Source organism: Apostichopus japonicus, chromosome 23, assembly GCF_037975245.1.
Source record: "Apostichopus japonicus isolate 1M-3 chromosome 23, ASM3797524v1, whole genome shotgun sequence".
NCBI classification, from domain to species: domain Eukaryota; kingdom Metazoa; phylum Echinodermata; class Holothuroidea; order Aspidochirotida; family Stichopodidae; genus Apostichopus; species Apostichopus japonicus.
In genome coordinates this window covers 14,536,288-14,554,830 of record NC_092583.1, presented here as the reverse complement: position 1 = coordinate 14,554,830, position 18,543 = coordinate 14,536,288, and the positions used below count along the sequence as shown (strand labels likewise).

General features: G+C 37.2%; 1 protein-coding gene across 7 annotated transcripts in view; it reads left to right on the top strand.

The window, feature by feature from the left end:
* Nucleotides 1-16,999, top strand: part of LOC139964547 (voltage-dependent L-type calcium channel subunit beta-1-like) — a 119,603-nt gene extending 102,604 nt beyond the window's left edge. For all 7 annotated transcript variants that reach the window (XM_071966188.1, XM_071966191.1, XM_071966195.1 and 4 more), the window contains 6 exons: nt 1,702-1,820; nt 3,674-3,816; nt 4,350-4,444; nt 6,331-6,482; nt 8,347-8,442; nt 9,119-16,999. In XM_071966188.1, coding sequence (XP_071822289.1) covers nt 1,702-1,820; nt 3,674-3,816; nt 4,350-4,444; nt 6,331-6,482; nt 8,347-8,442; nt 9,119-9,877 — 1,364 coding nt within the window. In that variant the 3' untranslated portion in view covers nt 9,878-16,999. The remainder of the gene's footprint in view (nt 1-1,701; nt 1,821-3,673; nt 3,817-4,349; nt 4,445-6,330; nt 6,483-8,346; nt 8,443-9,118) is intronic.
* The last annotated feature ends 1,544 nt before the right edge of the window (nt 17,000-18,543 follow it).

Here is an 18,543-nt window from a genome sequence, read left to right as displayed (position 1 = left end):
TTGGCCTTCCACAAAGTCATCCAGTAACAACTCATTGTTCAATCTAGAAAATAATAATTGTGGTAGCCTTTAGAGGGCGACATAACGATACGGAAATTAAAATACAGTATAATGGTTGTTGAATAATAAAATAAAAATTCACATTAAAGCAGTAGTTAATATGTAGGTATGGAAGACTGAGTTACTGTACTTGAGTACCACAATTGTATTTGATTGGTCAATTAATTACCATCAGTACATATATAGTGAAGTCTACAATATGTGCAAAACTAACACAGTTAGCTAATGTAGGTCACCGAATTAAATGAAAATTAAAAATAATTATCGTTTTCATTCATGTGTGCTTTAGCAAAAACCAAAAGTGTAAAACAAAAAAATTGTATTTTGGAAAAGCAATGTTCTCAACATTCAGCTTAAGTTTCCAGTATGCCACTAGTCTGTAGGTACATAACAATGCAAATATTTCACATATATGCATCGTCACCAGGATCATTGACAGGACCATAAACTTGTTGATTTCTACCCTGCCAGGGTACATGGGGGGGGGGGGGGTTGTGAAGATTTGGTACCTGTCATGAAAGATTGTTTTTTTGTTTTTTTGCCACTTTGTTCATCACAGAATATCTACTGTATGATATGACCAAAAACAATTTAACAACAAATTTCCAGATTCTTTTCATATTTGCTACCCATACATATACTGTACACACCATGGCATATTTGATGATTGCGCATGTACACAATTCAGTGATAATTACACTGGTGTATTATATTAGTACATGTACCCATTAGACCAGCTATACAGTAACAAATGTTGAATTTTTTTAAATTGGTCCCTGGTAGCTGTTATAATTTTATGCAGGTACTTTGATATCAGCCATTTTGATTGCTTAGGAATGCAATGCAGCCTAGGCTGCTCAGAAGCGGAGGGCTGTGTGTGAAAAAAAATTGTATTGTGTGTATTCTGTATGTATTAACGCTGTGTGAACAGTAGTAGCATGGTGTCTGCATACCAGTTAACCATGCATGGAAGGTGTTACCCTATTAGGGTAATACTTCTGTTTGTAGAACAGCCTCACAGGATATTTAAAACCACACAGTATTTACGGGGCGGGGGTGTTCAGGGGGGAGGGGGGTTCAGTGGGAGGGGGTTCAGGGGGGAGGGGGAGTTGCGTAGTGGTCGAGTAAGATCGTAATATAAGTAATATAAATACCTTTAAAATTGAAAGTGAGCCTTCATTGTGGGTTTAATAATGCTATTTCTGGGAAATATGTCCAACTATTTCATTAACATTTTCATTTCAAAAACTTTTCACTTAATTCAAATATATAGTGAAAGATGTTGCATATCAATATCACATTTTATCAAAAATTATTTGGGCTACAAAGTTTCTGTTCATTCATTTTGCACTTGGTAATCATGTTCGTTTGGTGATAAGCAAAATGAAGGAAGGTGTCTTAGTTTTCATTATTGGAAATCTTTGATTGTGAGGTTCGGTAACATTTCAGCTGTTTCTGTCAAATCTACATTTATGGGATATTTCTGTTTGAAATTAGTAGCTGGGACACAGAAAGGAGTCACCTCCAAGTCCGAAGGAGGTGTACAACTGGAACTTTCACGTTCCATACCTCTGCAAACTATTTTTTAAATGAATTTTTAACAGCAATTTACATCGTGAATCCTCTCTTTTAATCTTCCAGGAGTTGACGGTGATCAAAATGGCCTAGATGAGGATTCTGAATCGCTACGGAGAACGAAAAGTGGGACACTGCCGATGCAAGGAACCGGAAAAGAAAAGAGGAAACCATTCTTCAAAAAGGTAAAATCAGCACTTCCTGAAACTTTATAGGAATGGTGGGTTAGGATGGGGAATGGTGGGTTAGGGCGGGGAACAGTGGTTGAGGGTGGGGGAATGGTGGGTTAGGGCGGTGAATGATAGTTGGGGCAGGAAATGCTGGTTGGGGTGGGGAATGCTGGTTGGGGCGGGAAATGCTGGTTGGGGTGGGGAGGGATGCACTTAGTGGCATGCAGTATCGTAGTTCTGTCCATTGAGTGGTAAAGGACAATTTGAGAATATCATTTACTCTGCAGTCATTGAAAGTAGACAAAGTTTGGAAAAAATCTTATATATTATCATAGAAATTAGTAGATTCTATGTGTGCAAGCTGCATTCCCAGCGTCATTTGAAACTCTTTTTGATAATTTGTGTAATATTTCACAATTAGAAAAACCACAGAAAAACCCCCCCAAAAAAATCCAAAAAGTGCACAAAAATGAGGTAAGACTATAACAATTTACATGGACATTTTATGGATGAATATTCCTGATTCATTTCTCTATAAAACAAGATAAACAGCAACTTCTATTTCTCTGCTATTAAATGCTTAGGCTGGGTTGTAATTTAAGCATCCTCTTAACCTGATGAATCACTACCCAAACGATGTTTATGTTTGCTTCTTTTTTTTTGTTTACTCGGTAACATATTAACGTCGATAGATGCTGGAGCGAAGAGACCTTTTAAGCTTGCTCGAAACAGATTTTGTCAAATGACGGCTGTTACAGTCATTTTAATATCAAAAAGACAGAACAATGCAAGCAGATTTGGAAATGCCACGGGGTCTTATTTTTGTCTTTAATTTCAGAGAGGCTGCTTTTTGGTAAAGGTCAGCCCTTAGAACATTTCATGCTTGGGTAGATGCAAAACTCGCTAATCACCTTGGCAACAGTTTTATCTCCAAACAGTTTTTGTTTTTCGTGTCTTTCGCAATTACGCATGTTAAGAGTGATTCCAGAAGGGTGGTCACGAAATGGATGTCAGACTCTCTTGATTAAGCTATTGCTTTTAGGATTTCTTATCATTTTTTGGTTTTTTGTTTGTTTTTTTAAATTCTTGTTCAGATTGTTGGAACATAATAACATCTACAAATGAGAAATGAACGTTTGATTGTCTTTAATATTGAAAGGTCATGTGTATTGGCTTCAGAATGTTAACATGCTAAACATTTGCAAGGAAATTTTGCAATTTCTTTCGAAGGGGATCTGATCCTTCAATTCTCCCAAGCCATTTTGAGGAGGATTAAACTTGGTGTTAAAACAGTTGAAATAAGTGTGTGAAGATATTTAAAATACTTTCAAATTTTGGCAGTAAATTGTTTGAGCATGGGTGACCATTTTCTGACTTTCTAGCATATTTTGTATATACATATTATGTATGTATTATACATTTATTATAAATGTATTATACTATGCATATATGTATTATGTATATATAAATAGTATGTATATAACTATATATATTGTGTATGTATTATGTATATATATATATTATGTATTGTGTATATATATTATGTCTATATGTAATTATGTATATATGTATTAAACATGTATTTTACTATTATATTATGTCATTCAGTATTGTAAAGTAACTAGATTGAAAGTGAAAACGGTTCAATTGCATTAGTTCAACAAAAAAATAATAATAATAATAAAACCTATGTAGGTAGGAAATATTTTCACTTTACTTCTTCTTATCTTTTATCTCAAACTTACCAGAGATGTTGTGATGCATTAAATATTGGAAGGGTTGGTTTTTTAAAGTTTTCAAATCATTTTGAATATATCGGTTTGATCGGGGATGTCATTTCTAACGAGTTGATCCATCTTATGTCACAGCAATCAGATAACACACCGCCTTACGATGTTGTACCAACCATTCGACCTGTCGTCATTGTGGGACCGTCTCTCAAAGGATATGAAGTCACGGATATGATGCAAAAGGCCCTGTTTGACTTCCTGAAACGGCGCTTTGAGGGAAAGTAAGTACCCACCCCCCTCCCCCCCAAAAAATAGAACGATTCAAAGCAATATTTCAGTCTTTTATACCAATTCCAAATAATGAAATGCATCTAAACATAGCTGCCAATATTTTTAAGAGCAGTAACGTTACTCTCCCTCAAATGTTTTTGATCGCAGATGACTGATCAGTGGGCTGTATGCCAGTCAGTAGTTCTCAACAAACAGTGTAGAGATAATATCCTAGTTTGATTAGATCTACAGGCCTAGAAAGTGGCAGAGATTGGATTTTAATAGAATACTGCCACCATAGTACCGTAAAGTGTAACCTAAAAGCAAGTAGCCTCTCTTCACATGCTTGCTATCTGTGTGGCTATCGTAAAGAAATAACCTTTCTGCGGAGCGAAGATATACCGCTTGCTTCGAACAGCAGAGCGTTATGAGATGGAGAGAGCAAAGGAAGTAAATGTCATCATAGTCCTAAGGGGTTGTGGATATTGAATATTTATAAAGTGTTTTTGTTTTATTTTGTGATTTTCGTTGTTCGGTTTTTCAGAATCATCATTACCAGGGTAACGGCTGATATAGCTCTCGCGAAAAGATCGGTACTAAATAATAAAGATCGAACCACAAGCCGATCATCCAATATTGGTGAGTAACCCAACGTTACTATGGTTTCAAATCTTTTCTGGCATCAGTCCAAGTTACTTTCAATGTCCTGCTTCTCTCATGGCTCAAGAACATGTGAGCTTATTGCCAGTGTATCCTTCTGTATGTATTATTGTCAGGAGAAATTACCAGTGTGACAGTCAGGAACCAAAATTTTCATTTCATTTTCATTTCATTTCATTTATTTGTTTTTTCTCAATATACGGTACATTGTATGTCATACAAACGTTTACAGATATGAAATTGAGTATAAAGAGAAAGGAAGTGATCTAAAAACCTGAAAGGCTTATCGAGTAGAGCCACTCCCTAAAGAAGGAAAATAATTAAGTTATCAGAGTTAACGATATAAACAAACAAAGATTTCTAAAAAGTATTATGGATCAATAATCACTTATGTAAACCTCGCTTAATTGACTTTTAAAGGAACGTGGTGACTGAGAATCATTTTGTATATGATCATGATGATTAAGTAGATAATTCCAGCAAGTGTTTGCCCGATAACGTATACTCTGTTTACCCAGGTTACTATGGGGAAAAAGTCTATGTATGTGACCAGCCTGTCTTGTATTATAATCATGGATTTCCCTATTAACAGTGAATAAATTTTTACATGTGGGCGGATTATACCCATTAATAGAGCGATAAGCGAATGTAGCAAGATGAACTTTCACAAGGTCCGGTAATTTCAGTAGCTTAAGTGAGGCAAATAATTTACTAGTATGATCGTTATAGTCGGCAGAAAATGGTTATAAGCTGTTAAAAAACCACCTAGTTCAACTGTTGTCATTGTTGAGACAATTTGACACGGTGTTGTCTCATCACAAGAATGGTATCATTGGACTATCTCAACCAAGTTTTGCTGTGTTACCTACAATTTTGTCTGCAATATTTTCCCAACATATTTCAAGAACTTTTTATCTTGATGAACAACTTTTAATGATAGTATCTTTCATATCTTGCTGGCACTGCAGGAATTAACTATTCCAGATTTACAAAAACTTGTTCTAAGAATGAAACCATAAAATTCAGCTATAGCAGTCTTTAATTTGGTCGATGTGGCACTTGTTGAATTATTCATATCATTAAAGTGCTAGAGATGCTCATAAAATGTTTCATCATGGCCGGCTCTCTATAGATACAGCCCATCCTCTCGTGTCAGGAATATCAAACCATCCAGCCGAAACGCAAGCACATCTGTTAGCAATTTATAACTTTAACAGATGATATTAAGTATCTGATTGTTTTTTGTTTTCTTGAAAATCCTTGAAAATGACAAGAAATTGTAGCAATCTTCTCAGTCATTCCTAAATCATGAAATTTACAATCGATACTGTTGAATTAATGCAGAGTATATGTTCCCTGTTGGTTGTTGGTTGTGATCAATGCAGTGTGTGCTTTCTTAAAGCTCATGTGATTCTTGAAAGCTATAGATATCTCCAATCATCTCCTTCTTGTATGCTCTTTCATGCTCCAAGAATCACATCAACAGGGGAGACCTTTGTAGAATAATGTTACAATGTCAAACAGAAGTTTATACTGTATTGAAATGGTAAATTGCATGAAAGAAAAACAAAAAGTTTGGATTTGATGCAGGTGATGTCAGATATGGCCATTTTCCAATATGTCAATGAAGCTGACATGGTGCTTCTGCAATCGGCCAGTGTTTGTTGATCTGTAGGCAGAGCTTGTTTTCTTCTAAAGCAAAGAAAAAACAGTTTTATGATTGGTTGATGCAGTTTATACAATTATTATAATTGTTGAATCTTTCTACCACGCCAACATTTGCTTGTTGCTAGCCAGAAATTGACAGAAAATTCTGCCGTTATAAAAGTAACATTAGCAATAATCTCATCTTTATGTTTTTTCAGCTGAGGTTCAGACGGAAATTGAGCGCATCTTTGAGTTGGCCCGTTCCATGCAGCTTGTTGTCCTAGATTGCGACACTATCAACCACCCTGCCCAACTAGCTAAGACATCGCTCGCACCTATTATAGTTTATCTTAAAATTTCAGCTCCAAAGGTAAGTCTTGTTTACTGAGCAGTTAACAGAATCAGGTGATACATTGATATGTTGCTCTCCTTCGCTATGCCACTGATGATTTACATGTATTACTACATGTCTCTGTTGATCTGGTCTGATCCAATCTGATCTACTTATCCTAAACATCTCACTCAAACCATAAATGGTTTAGCTTCCAAGCAAGAGGCTTTATTGCTTGTCTCTGGTTGATCTGGTCTGATCCAATCTGATCTACTTATCCTAAACATCTCACTCAAACCGTAAATAGTTTAGCTGCCAAGTTAGAGGCTTTACTACTTGTCTCTGGTTGATCTGGTCTGATCCAATCTGATCTACTTATCCTAAACATCTCACTCAAACCATAAATAGTTTAGCTGCCAAGCTAGAGGTTTTTCTGCTTGTCTCTGGTTGATCTGGTCTGATCCAATCTGATCTACTTGTCCTAAACATCTCACTCAAACCGTAAATGGTTTAGCGACCAAGCAAGAGGTTTTACTGCTTGCCTCTGGTCTGATCCAATCTGATCTACTTATCCTAAACATCTCACTCAAACCGTAAATGGTTTAGCTACCAAGCAAGAGGTTTTACTGCTTGTCTCTGGTTGATCTGGTCTGATCCAATCTGATCTAAGTATCCTAAACATCTCACTCAAACCATAAATGGTTTAGCTACCAAGCTAGAGGCTTTACTGCTTGTCTCTGGTTGATCTGGTCTGATCCAATCTGATCTACTTATCCTAAACATCTCACTCAAACTGTAAATGGTTTAGATACCAAACTTGAGGTTTTACTGCTTGTCTCTGGTTGATCTGATCTGATCCAATCTGATCTACTTATCCTAAACATCTCACTCAAACCGTAAATGGTTTAGCTACCAAGCTAGAGGTTTACTGCTTGTCTCTGGTTGATCTGATCTGATCTAATTATCCTAAACATCTCACTCAAACCGTAAATGGTTTAGCTACCAAGCTTGAGGTTTTACTGCTTGTCTCTGGTTGATCTGGTCTGATCCAATCTGATCTACTTATCCTAAACATCTCACTCAAACCATAAATAGTTTAGCTGCCAAGCTAGAGGTTTTTCTGCTTGTCTCTGGTTGATCTGGTCTGATCCAATCTGATCTACTTATCCTAAACATCTCACTCAAACCGTAAATGGTTTAGCGACCAAGCAAGAGGTTTTACTGCTTGCCTCTGGTCTGATCCAATCTGATCTACTTATCCTAAACATCTCACTCAAACCGTAAATGGTTTAGCTACCAAGCAAGAGGTTTTACTGCTTGTCTCTGGTTGATCTGGTCTGATCCAATCTGATCTAAGTATCCTAAACATCTCACTCAAACCATAAATGGCGTAGCTACCAAGCTAGAGGTTTTACTGCATTACTGTGGTTGTTCTGATCTGATCCAATCTGATCTGCCTAAACTAAACATCTCACTCAAACCGTAAATGGTTTTGCTACCAAGCTCAAGGTTTTACTGCATGTCCGTGTTTAATCTGGTCTGATCCAATCTGATCTACTTAACCTAAACATCTCACTCAAACCGTAAATGGTTTAGCTACCAAGCTAGAGGTTTGACTGGTTGTCTCTGGTGGATTTGGCTTGATCCAATCTGGTGAATTTACGTAATATCCCACTTGAACCATAAATGAAATAGCTTGCATGATAAGAAACTTTGCTTCTTCCTCTGTTGTGTGGGTAGGCTCCTATTTAATCTTAATAAGATGTAGTTAAACAATATTTCTCCCAGGCCTTTTATTCACCCTCTTGTCTTGAACGCCTGACCTAACCATGAATCTCTTCTAGTTGAATTGTTTTTTTTTATCAGTTTGGCATTATTTCCTTTTATTCTCTTCTCTCTTTAGGTTTTACAGAGGTTAATTAAATCCAGATCGAAATCTCAAAGTCGTAACATGAATGTGCAACTTGTAGCCTCAGATAAATTGGCCCAGTGCCCAGCGGTAAGTACTCAAATTCTGGTAAATATGTTTCAAGAATTGTGGTAGCTATATGGAACTTGTATCAGATCCCCCCCCCCCCACACCCTTCAGTAATCTCAAATGTGAACAAGACTGTAGACTAGTGATACAAAACTTTCACATGAGATGTAACTGAGCCCAGCCTGCCTTACATGAAGGTATACTTGTTCTGGTCATTTTATTGGGATCAAAGCAAATTAAACTAATTAAAGACTTTTTACTTGTTCTATGGGCAACAAAGGAGTGCTTTGTTTCTACTTGCGTACAGCAAGATGAGTATACATGCTGGTAGAAATTGTGTACTGAGAAAGGTTGTCAAAAGGTGGCCTGTCGGTCTAATGCGGCGGCCTGCATTCATATCTGTATAAACAAACAATTCAGCCCACAATCCACTTCCAATAACCATGTAGGTGGGCCCTTAGGCTTCACCAACCCTGTACATTGCTCAATCTAGATACAGTTAGATTTGGTTCTGTCTGGCCCTTTGCTCCAACCAATGTATCTTTCCTGGTCCTTGTATAAAGTTAATTGGGAACACCCTGCTTTAAAGAAGTGGTCACTACAACACCCCAGGGTACAAGATATTAGATTATTGGTTCCCAGTTAATGTTGGATTGCAACGTCATCAAAAAACTAAACCGCTTGTTTTGTTTTTCAGGAGCTGTTTGATGTTATATTAGACGAGAATCAACTAGAAGATGCCTGTGAACATATAGCAGAATACTTAGAAGCTTACTGGCGGGCGACCCACGGACCAGAAACGGTCTCTCCTCCAGCTGCTCCGATCCCCCCTGTCAACAATGTCTCTCATTCTTCCTCCTCCCCGATGCACAATTTGATGGCCCGCGTCGGGCACAAGTCAGAGAAGCACGGCAGCCGGTCCCGAGACGACCACGACGGTAATATAGGTGACCGGGAGAACCACGAACAGAACGACTACTACGAGGAGAGCGGATACAGGAGCGGGGACTACCAGGAGGACCGATTCGAGAAGAAAGTCATCTCCTCGGAACCCAGACGGCAACGGGAGTACCGAGAAACGGAACGAGGGCAGCGTAGGGATAGGGAGTATGACGCTCACTTTGATCAGCAAAAAAAGTATGCAAGAGAAAGGACTCGTGACGTTGAGCGTAATTACAATGGTCGGGATAAACAGTATGTAGAGAGGGACGCTGTTAGGTATGAAAATGAATATTTTGACCACTACCCTGACGGTGGGGACCGAGGCCGGTACGCCGCCCAGGGTCAGGGTCACAGAGGTAGAGGCCGGGAACCGGACATCGAACTGGAAGACATGTACGAGAGGCAGCAGAGGGCTTCTCCGTATCACGATCAATACTCTCATTACCCACCGGAAGGGAGGGAGCGTGCCCGACGTGAAATGCCCCCATCTCCACGAGGACCCAGGAGGCCATGAGAGAGGTACCCTGTTTTCTGTTTGGATATCATCTTGAGGGGTCACTGCTGAGGAACTTTACTCTTCCAGTTCTGGTCTGTTTGGGGGTGACTGATGGAAGTTGTGCTTCCTACCATTTTCATGCCTACTTTCACAGATGACAACTAACCAGTCTGCTTAAGTGGAATTCTTTTAGCTTCGGCGGAGGGAGGCCTGACCGACCAGTGTCCGTTTCCTTCAGTTCTACGGTTTGTTGATGGAAGGATACAGCAGTGTCTTGCTAAAATGTGAAGAAAGTTTAAATCGATAAAGGACAAAGAGTAAAGTAAAATAGAGAAAATTGTGAACAGTTCTTAAAAAACGAATGCTTTATAACAAGCTGGTTCTTGGTAAAATATGATGTGGATTATTATCTCCACTGCTAACTTGTCACTGTTTGTGCTCCTGTCATGAAATTTGATGCTTTCACCATTATTTTATAGTCTTTGTGATGTGGAAAATTGAATCTGCTTTTCTCAAATGTGCACATAAATGAGCAACTCCTGATGGAATAATATTCATGAGCAGTAATGTTGTTATGCTGTACAAAATAATGGAAATCAGGAGGTTGGTGTAAATCTTTGATAAATAGCAGATATTGACTCGCCATAATTTTGATTACAGTGCATTTGATGTGCCACACGGCACACAGCGGCTATGTTTGGTGTGGTTATGTACCATTCTGCAGAGGCTGGGTATGTGCCATTCTCCACACTGCAGGTATGTAAAACATACTGCACATTGTAGTTATGTATCCCATACTGCAGTGTGGTTGCATATCATAGTGCACCTTGTGGTTACATGCCACACTACATAGTGCGGTGAAGTTCCATACTGTACATAGTGGTTATGTATCCTAATGTATAGTGTGGTTGCATATCATAGTGCACCTTGTGGTTACATGCCACACTACATGGTGCGGTGAAGTTCCATATAATACATTGTGGTTTTGTATCCTAATGTATAGTGTGGTTGCATACCATAGTGCACCTTGTGGTTACATGCCACACTACATGGTGCGGTGAAGTTCCATACTGTACATAGTGGTTATGTATCCTAATGTATAGTGTGGTTGCATATCATAGTGCACCTTGTGGTTACATGCCACACTACATAGTGCGGTGAAGTTCCATACTGTACATAGTGGTTATGTATCCTAATGTATAGTGTGGTTGCATATCATAGTGCACCTTGTGGTTACATGCCACACTACATAGTGCGGTGAAGTACCATACTGTACATAGTGGTTATGTATCCTAATGTATAGTGTGGTTGCATATCATAGTGCACCTTGTGGTTACATGCCACACTACATAGTGCGGTGAAGTTCCATACTGTACATAGTGGTTATGTATCCTAATGTATAGTGTGGTTGCATATCATAGAGCACCTTGTGGTTACATGCCACACTACATGGTGCAGTGAAGTTCCATATAATACATAGTTGTTATGTATCCTAATGTATAGTGTGGTTGCATATCATAGTGCACCTTGTGGTTACATGCCACACTACATGGTGTGGTGAAGTTCCATACTCTACATTGTGGTTATGTTTTCTAATGTATAGTGTGGTTGCATATCATAGTGCACCTTGTGGTTACATGCCACACTACATGGTGCGGTAAAGTTCCATACTCCACATTGTGGTTATGCGACACACTGCTAATTGCATAGTATGGTTATAAACTCCACTACACATTGTGGTTAAGCTCAAAACCAGGGATAATTTGAGTATACCTGGCAGTCAAATCCTTGCATGTTTCTTTGTCCATTGTGGTTGTAGTTATCTATTGTGTATTGGTGGAGGCAATGTATTCGTTCTACACAATATGTTTTTGTACAATGTTAAGAGAAGTTAGTCTTAAATAAGCTTGAGGTTTAAATATATACACTTACGAGAGAGATTAACGCCATTTCTAAATCGGCTCCATGGGCAGAGTGGATCAAGTTGTAATGGAGTATCGGTGAGGCGAGGAGTATAAGGGAGGCGATGAGAAGAAAAGCTAAGCAGGATTGATACACGTAGTAAGTATAAACAACAATTTTGAAGGTCATTATTTGGTCCGTAATGGCTGGAGACAGGAGGGGACAAATTATTTAAAGGAATAGTTGCTATTGATTTATGATTCTAAACATAACATGGTACTTTACTTTGTTATGTGTTTGTAGGAAATCAAATGTTATTCCAAATTTTTGTGCAAAATACAATTTTGTGAGAGTGCATCACCCTCCCAAGTTGTGTAGGCTTTGCGGATACGTTTATTAACCTCAGCAGGCCCTCGACTTAGATTTTGTAGTGGAGGGATTCGAGGGAGGGGAATCCGTTTATATTTACTACTACTATTAAATCCCTACCAAGACTGTACTTTAGGACTCCAGTGAATAATCCAGTTATTTTTCTTTTTGATATTTTGTACTTCAGTACTGCTTATAAACATCCATGGTCTTCTTTCCTGTTGGAACTCATATGAAACTAAAAATATTTCAATTTGCTCAATTGTTGTTTAAAAGTACAAGAAAAAGTGAGAAATATTATTAAAAAGAAAGACAAAAACAAAGAAAAGAAAAACACAAAAAAACATCAAAAAAAACAAGATAAATGTACACACACAACATTTTAGTTGATTTTTATCCTTGGGTTCACAACCAAACAAGATATATATGAATTGCAGTGATTTTTTATTTTAAATTATGATTATCACCTGCATATTGTAACATGACAAAATAATTGCAGCAGTGAATTCTGGGGGTTTGGCTCTGTATAATATAATATATTCATACATTCATGTATAAAGTTATGTGGTAAAAGTGTGTCCTGATTATAACATTATTACTCATGCCTTCATAAGTGCTATATATACATTGTTAGAATATGTGCATTGCTACCTAGTGGTAGCATCAGACTTGATCGGAATTTTGCAATTCTTCAGCGACTTTTCTTCTCTCTATCTCTTTTTCTTCATTTTGTTTCTTTTAACAAAATACGAGTGTAAAACACGGTAGACTGGTTTGAAAGGCAAGGATGGTTTTTTTTTATACCTACATTTTAAAACATGGGAGTAATCCTTGATTAAAGAATAAGATTCATTGCAGGCTCATTGAATTTCTTTTAAGCAGTTTAGTGTTTTCAGCCTCGTTAACAGACTCATTACAAGTGCATCATAAAGGAAACAGCGTCTTGTTCAAGAAATAGTAATTGGTGCGAGGTGTTTCTCAGTCTAGGTCAAAGGTCCATACACAAATTTTGTAAGAAAATATGTCTATCAAATTGTGGTAACCATATATGAAAGCATATGAAGCCATCTTAGCCAGATGCATTGTGGGATATGTAAATGGAAGTAAACTACTATAGATGGCAGTATCCCAAAATAGATCACTTGTTGATGAGTGGTAATGTCTTTAGTGATGGCAGTATTCCAAAACCAGATATTACTTGAAGATGAGGTCATTTAGCGTCACTATTCTTCTACGTAGTAGTTAGAACGGAAACTTTACTGAGTGCCTTTTACTTCTCACTTGAGTTTGTAGTTATGATATATATATTTTATTTGCTCTTTTCTTTGGCCAAAATAGACACTTCTTTTATACCTCATAGAGTTATTACTGTCCCTGCTGATAAATGATACCATATCCTACATTGTTTCTATCCTGTCATCTGTGAATATCATTCTTTTCAAAAGGTCTTGAGGTAAACAAAGGTCTTGAGTTTTTTCAAAGGTCTTCAGTACTGTCTCCATATTTTAAAATCCCGAAAGGCACTTAAAGGATTCAAAATTTCAGAATCATCAAATTATTCCCTGAAATTGAGGAATTAATAAAATTAGAGAATGAAATATCCCATTGTTGCCAAAGGTGACAAATTGCATAAAAGAGTGAAAATGGGTGACCATTGTTCGACCTTCTAGCATATTTTGTGGCAATCACAATGACCTTTAACTTCTGTAGTCGATAGCGACAGGAATGATGTCATTCATGTTTCTGTCTTAATGAGAGCAGGTTGCCGTCATCCATCATTCACCACAATCGGTTGTTTGAATATTTCAAACCAACTCATAGTTAAAATTCATAACTGTCAGAGGCCTCATAAATATTCATAGCCTTCACAGGCACTTTCGGATGCAGTAGTGCAATGATTTTTCCAAAAGCACCTCATATTTTCTTTCGGCTTTTTAACTTTCCCGTCGAATTTTGTTTTCCGCTCTCATTTCAGTTGTTTTCACTTCATTTTAAAAGAGTCAAATTTTTTCAATGTGTTTCTGGCAAACACACTTCTAAGAGAAATATTTTCTATTATCTACAATCTTTGTTACTTCTATTCAAATTATCATTTTTTTTTGTCTATTTATATGGATAAACATTTCGATGTGAACATGCATTATGCAAACTTGAAAGTTACTCTTCAGTATTAGGACTGCTTAAATTGTATAATTAATGGTAGCTGCGGTCTCAATGTTTTCAGTAGCCAATATTTTCACCTCATGTAAGACAGACAGACAGAAGGTTTGAAATGGGATGAAATGTCACATCAGACCAATTCTGGGGCTGAAATTCAAAACAGTTTTCCTCCAGCTGTGACACTGTGTGTGTGTGTGTGTTTATTGGCCCTTAGGAGATTTGATGAGGGAAAGTTTTATTCATCTCTGGTAGTTTTTATTGAGATAGAACCATTGACCTGACCTTTTATCTGAGAAGATCTAACAATTTTATTGCAAAGTTTGATTTTCATGAAGATCTGTGACATCACTGTGGCACTACACACACAAGCCTCCATTTATTGTTGGGTATCAAGCAGATAAGGTCAAAATGGTGACAGTATGCAAGTCCAAAATCAGGTCAATATCCTGTCCAGAAACCATCAGACAACATGGTTTTCATAATTTCCTATTTTAATTTGCAATTGTAATATTCACCTTCACTAGTTGGTGCCATAGCAACGAGGCAGTTACCCAATCTTGTGGAATGTGATAAGCTGGAAGGGGGGGGGGGGCTGGAAGGGGGGCAGGAACAGATGGCATTGAGAGTGGTGGTCACAAGTGTGTAATTGGGGGGTGCCTGATAATTGAGTTTGTATAATTATTTATAACCTGGACTTGAATTCAACTTATTCAGCCCTTGCAACCAGAGCCTATCTATCTACTGTGCTAATATAAATCCGAACCTTTCACTGGCTGGACGAACCTAGTGGCGGTGAGTTAGTGTGACGTTATCTGTGCAATATTGTCTATTTAAATAGTTGTGAAATTTTATTGGAATGTTTTATATTCATGATGTTCATTATTCCTAATAAAATTCATACATTCAAAGTTTTCAGTCATAAATTATGGCCTTAGTTAAAAGATATTTAATTTCACACTTCTGTTTATGCTTCTAGGGAAACGAACAAGGAAAGGGAGGGGGGGGGGGGAGAGGGGGAAGAGGATTCTGCTATTTTCTCTTCTTAACATGGCTACACCTTAAGAGCATAAGATGTTTTGCTGGTATTCAATTTATCTATATTATTCCTTGTGCACAACGTCTCCAACTCTTCTCTGTATACATATATGAATTTGTACTCTATTTGTATGATGTGGAATCGTTATGTGTGCTTACCGTATCAGGAGCTTAAAATACATAGTTCATACTACCAACGTGACTACTACTATCTCTGCGACATAATAATATCAAAATGTACTAAAAAGTGTTACTATTTTGCTGTTCATAATGTGTACTAGTTATATTATACTAAAAATGTGATCTTCACGTTATCTATCCGATTCAGTAATAAGGGTTATTGATAATAATAATGATGATGTAGGTTTAGTTCCTGTCATGAATATAATTGCTACATAAAGTTGTAACACTTATGTTTTTTTAACTATGAAAAGTACTATTCCTTTTTCTTATTTTTATTATATAATACATATTAATATTTATTAGTGTGGGTGAGACCAGTTCTTTTGTTCCCTAGAGTTTCCTGAAATTCGAGGAATTTTGGGAGCATTTCTGGATTTATTTCATTTCTAGTTTAAAATGATGTGAGACCCAGTAGTTGAATGCTGATACTAAACAAGGTATATAAAGTAAACAAATTGGTATTGAACGGTATATGTATATCCAAAGGTATCCATATATATATATATGGATGTATTATATATCCATATATATCCTTGTGTGGTCATGCCCCTGAATAGCCAAATTTTGTATAAAATTATCTGATTGTCTATGCTAGTTTATTTGAATTAAACCTACTAATTTTCTGTATCTCTATGGAGATCTAGCCATTATTCTGTATCAGGAGGCATGTAGATGATATTTTGTACCATCTTGCTGGTCCATCTCGAAAACATTCTAAGAGAAGAGTAACACGAACGAACAGCTGTGTATCACGTAACCTTTAATCGTGTTATAGTTACATACAATATTCATGCAATCCCAGTTAGCAAAGTCATCACCGTTGAGTTTCATTTCATTTCTGCACTTGCATCATTTTCTTTAAATCTTAACACATGCATGCATGCAGCTAGCAATAACCTGATCTGATTATTCAGTAGTTAAAGCATTAGTTTTACTGTAAGGTAGATTAGTATTAAAAAATTAAACTGACACATTAAAAACAAAAAAAGTGTAACACTTTTTGTTAAATCTGTGGAGGTACATAAAAAATAATAACAACAATAATAACAATAACATGTAGTATATAGTGTCTAGTCTATTGAATTAAAATAAATCGGTGTACAATTTGTAACTGGAAAGCAACTATACAGCATAATACTAATTAGGTCCTTATGTTTATCAAGCTAGCAGAAAATATCCGTATAACCGATCATGTACATGAATTGTCAAATAAAATTTCATTCATTGTTTTTTTTTTCTCTTTTTTCGACGGTGGAAGCATGGAAGGAAAGCCTACATAAAATATATATACAGCATTCTTCCTTTTTGCAAAGAAAAAAAATTGTTTCCACCGTTAACATTTTTGTTTCTACTTTTTGGTTATGAAGGCGGCTGGTGATGAGTAGAATGATTTTATTTCAATTTTAAGAAAGAAGTATATATCTAATATGTTAAGAGATGTGGCGGTTTGAAACATAATCAGTATGCGAAAAGACATAAAATAATATCAAACGTATTCAATGTCATCTTTTGTATCTTCAAGTCGATTGTTTTTCTTCAAAGTACAGTAATTCTTGTTTCCCATTTACAGGTCCTAACTTTATAAAGAGGGTCTCGAACAGCTGAGTCAATCAAGCAACCTAGTCTAGGGAAGGATAGGAACAAGTATCATCCAAATGCATTGTGACCAAAATTCTGGGCGAAAAAGAGTTTGGATTTTTTCTTAGGATTGAAAACAATGACAGAAATGGCATTTTGGTTTGTTATTAACATCTGAATGGCCAAGTGTTAATCTGTTGGTGGACTTGAACCACCTGCTGAATAACTTAGTAGTATCACATGAACAGATTTGTATGATGATGGCCAATCAAACGACTAACAAGGAAATCGATCATATCTTGTATTAGGAGGGTAGGGAGGGACAGGGAGAAAGGGGTGATAGAGAGGGAGGGGGTGGTGATAGAGAGGGGTTGACAGGGAAGGAGGGGGAGATAGGGAGGGATACATCCTGAAAGAACAAAGTGAGAGTTAAGACATATGAAATACAACTAAACACTCCGCCCAGTGCCACCGTCCATCTAGCTATCGTCCTGGTCTTTGTCCACCTTGTTCCGGATATCTAAAAAAATTGGGCTGTAGAAAAATGTTAAGACATTTAATACAACAAAATAGCACACCATAAAAATCCAGCCTGGCGCCACCATCATTTATCTAAAAGAACAAAGCTACAAATGAGAGTTAAGATCTATCAAATACAACAACATACACCACCAAATTGGCCCGGCACCCCCATTCTTTGTTAGCAGTCGTTCAGGTCTCCCTCCACCTTTCAGATACCTGAAAGAACAAGGCTATAGTAAATCCATTAAGACATATCACATGTATTACCTTCCCCACCAGGCGCCTCTTTCAGACGTCATCCTGCAACTCTGTCCATCTTCTTGATATCTGATAGAACAATTGAGAGTTAAGATACATAAAAAAAAACAAAATACCTGAAATACCCCACCAAACCACCCGGCGCAATCACCAATATTATGTCGTTAACTATCGTCCTGGACATCTCCACCTTGTATTGGATATCTGAAAAACATAAGGCTATAGAAAATGTAACAACATTTAAAATACAATCAAATACCACACCCATAGGCGTACGAGGCGGGGGGGCAGACTGCCCCCCCAAATTTCCAGAGGGCAAGAAATTCGGGCAAAAGTCCTGAAAAATTCGGGCAGCCTAAGAGGAGAAAAAATATAGATATATATATATATATATATTTTTTCCTCTTAGGCTGCCCGAATTTTTCAGGACTTTTGCCCGAATTTCTTGTCCTCTGGAAATATATATATATATATAAATATGCAGAAGCTTGCCCGAATTTTTTTCAAATTTTTGCCCGACAATTCCATGATTTTCTTTATTTAGCATCATGCTGCCCGAATATTTCCGTGTAACACCATCGTAAGCGCAGTTCATCTGGGCTACCACCCGTTTTGCACGATCAATTTTTTTCTAACTAGTCAATTTTATACCTGGACCAACGGCGGCGGAACCGGGG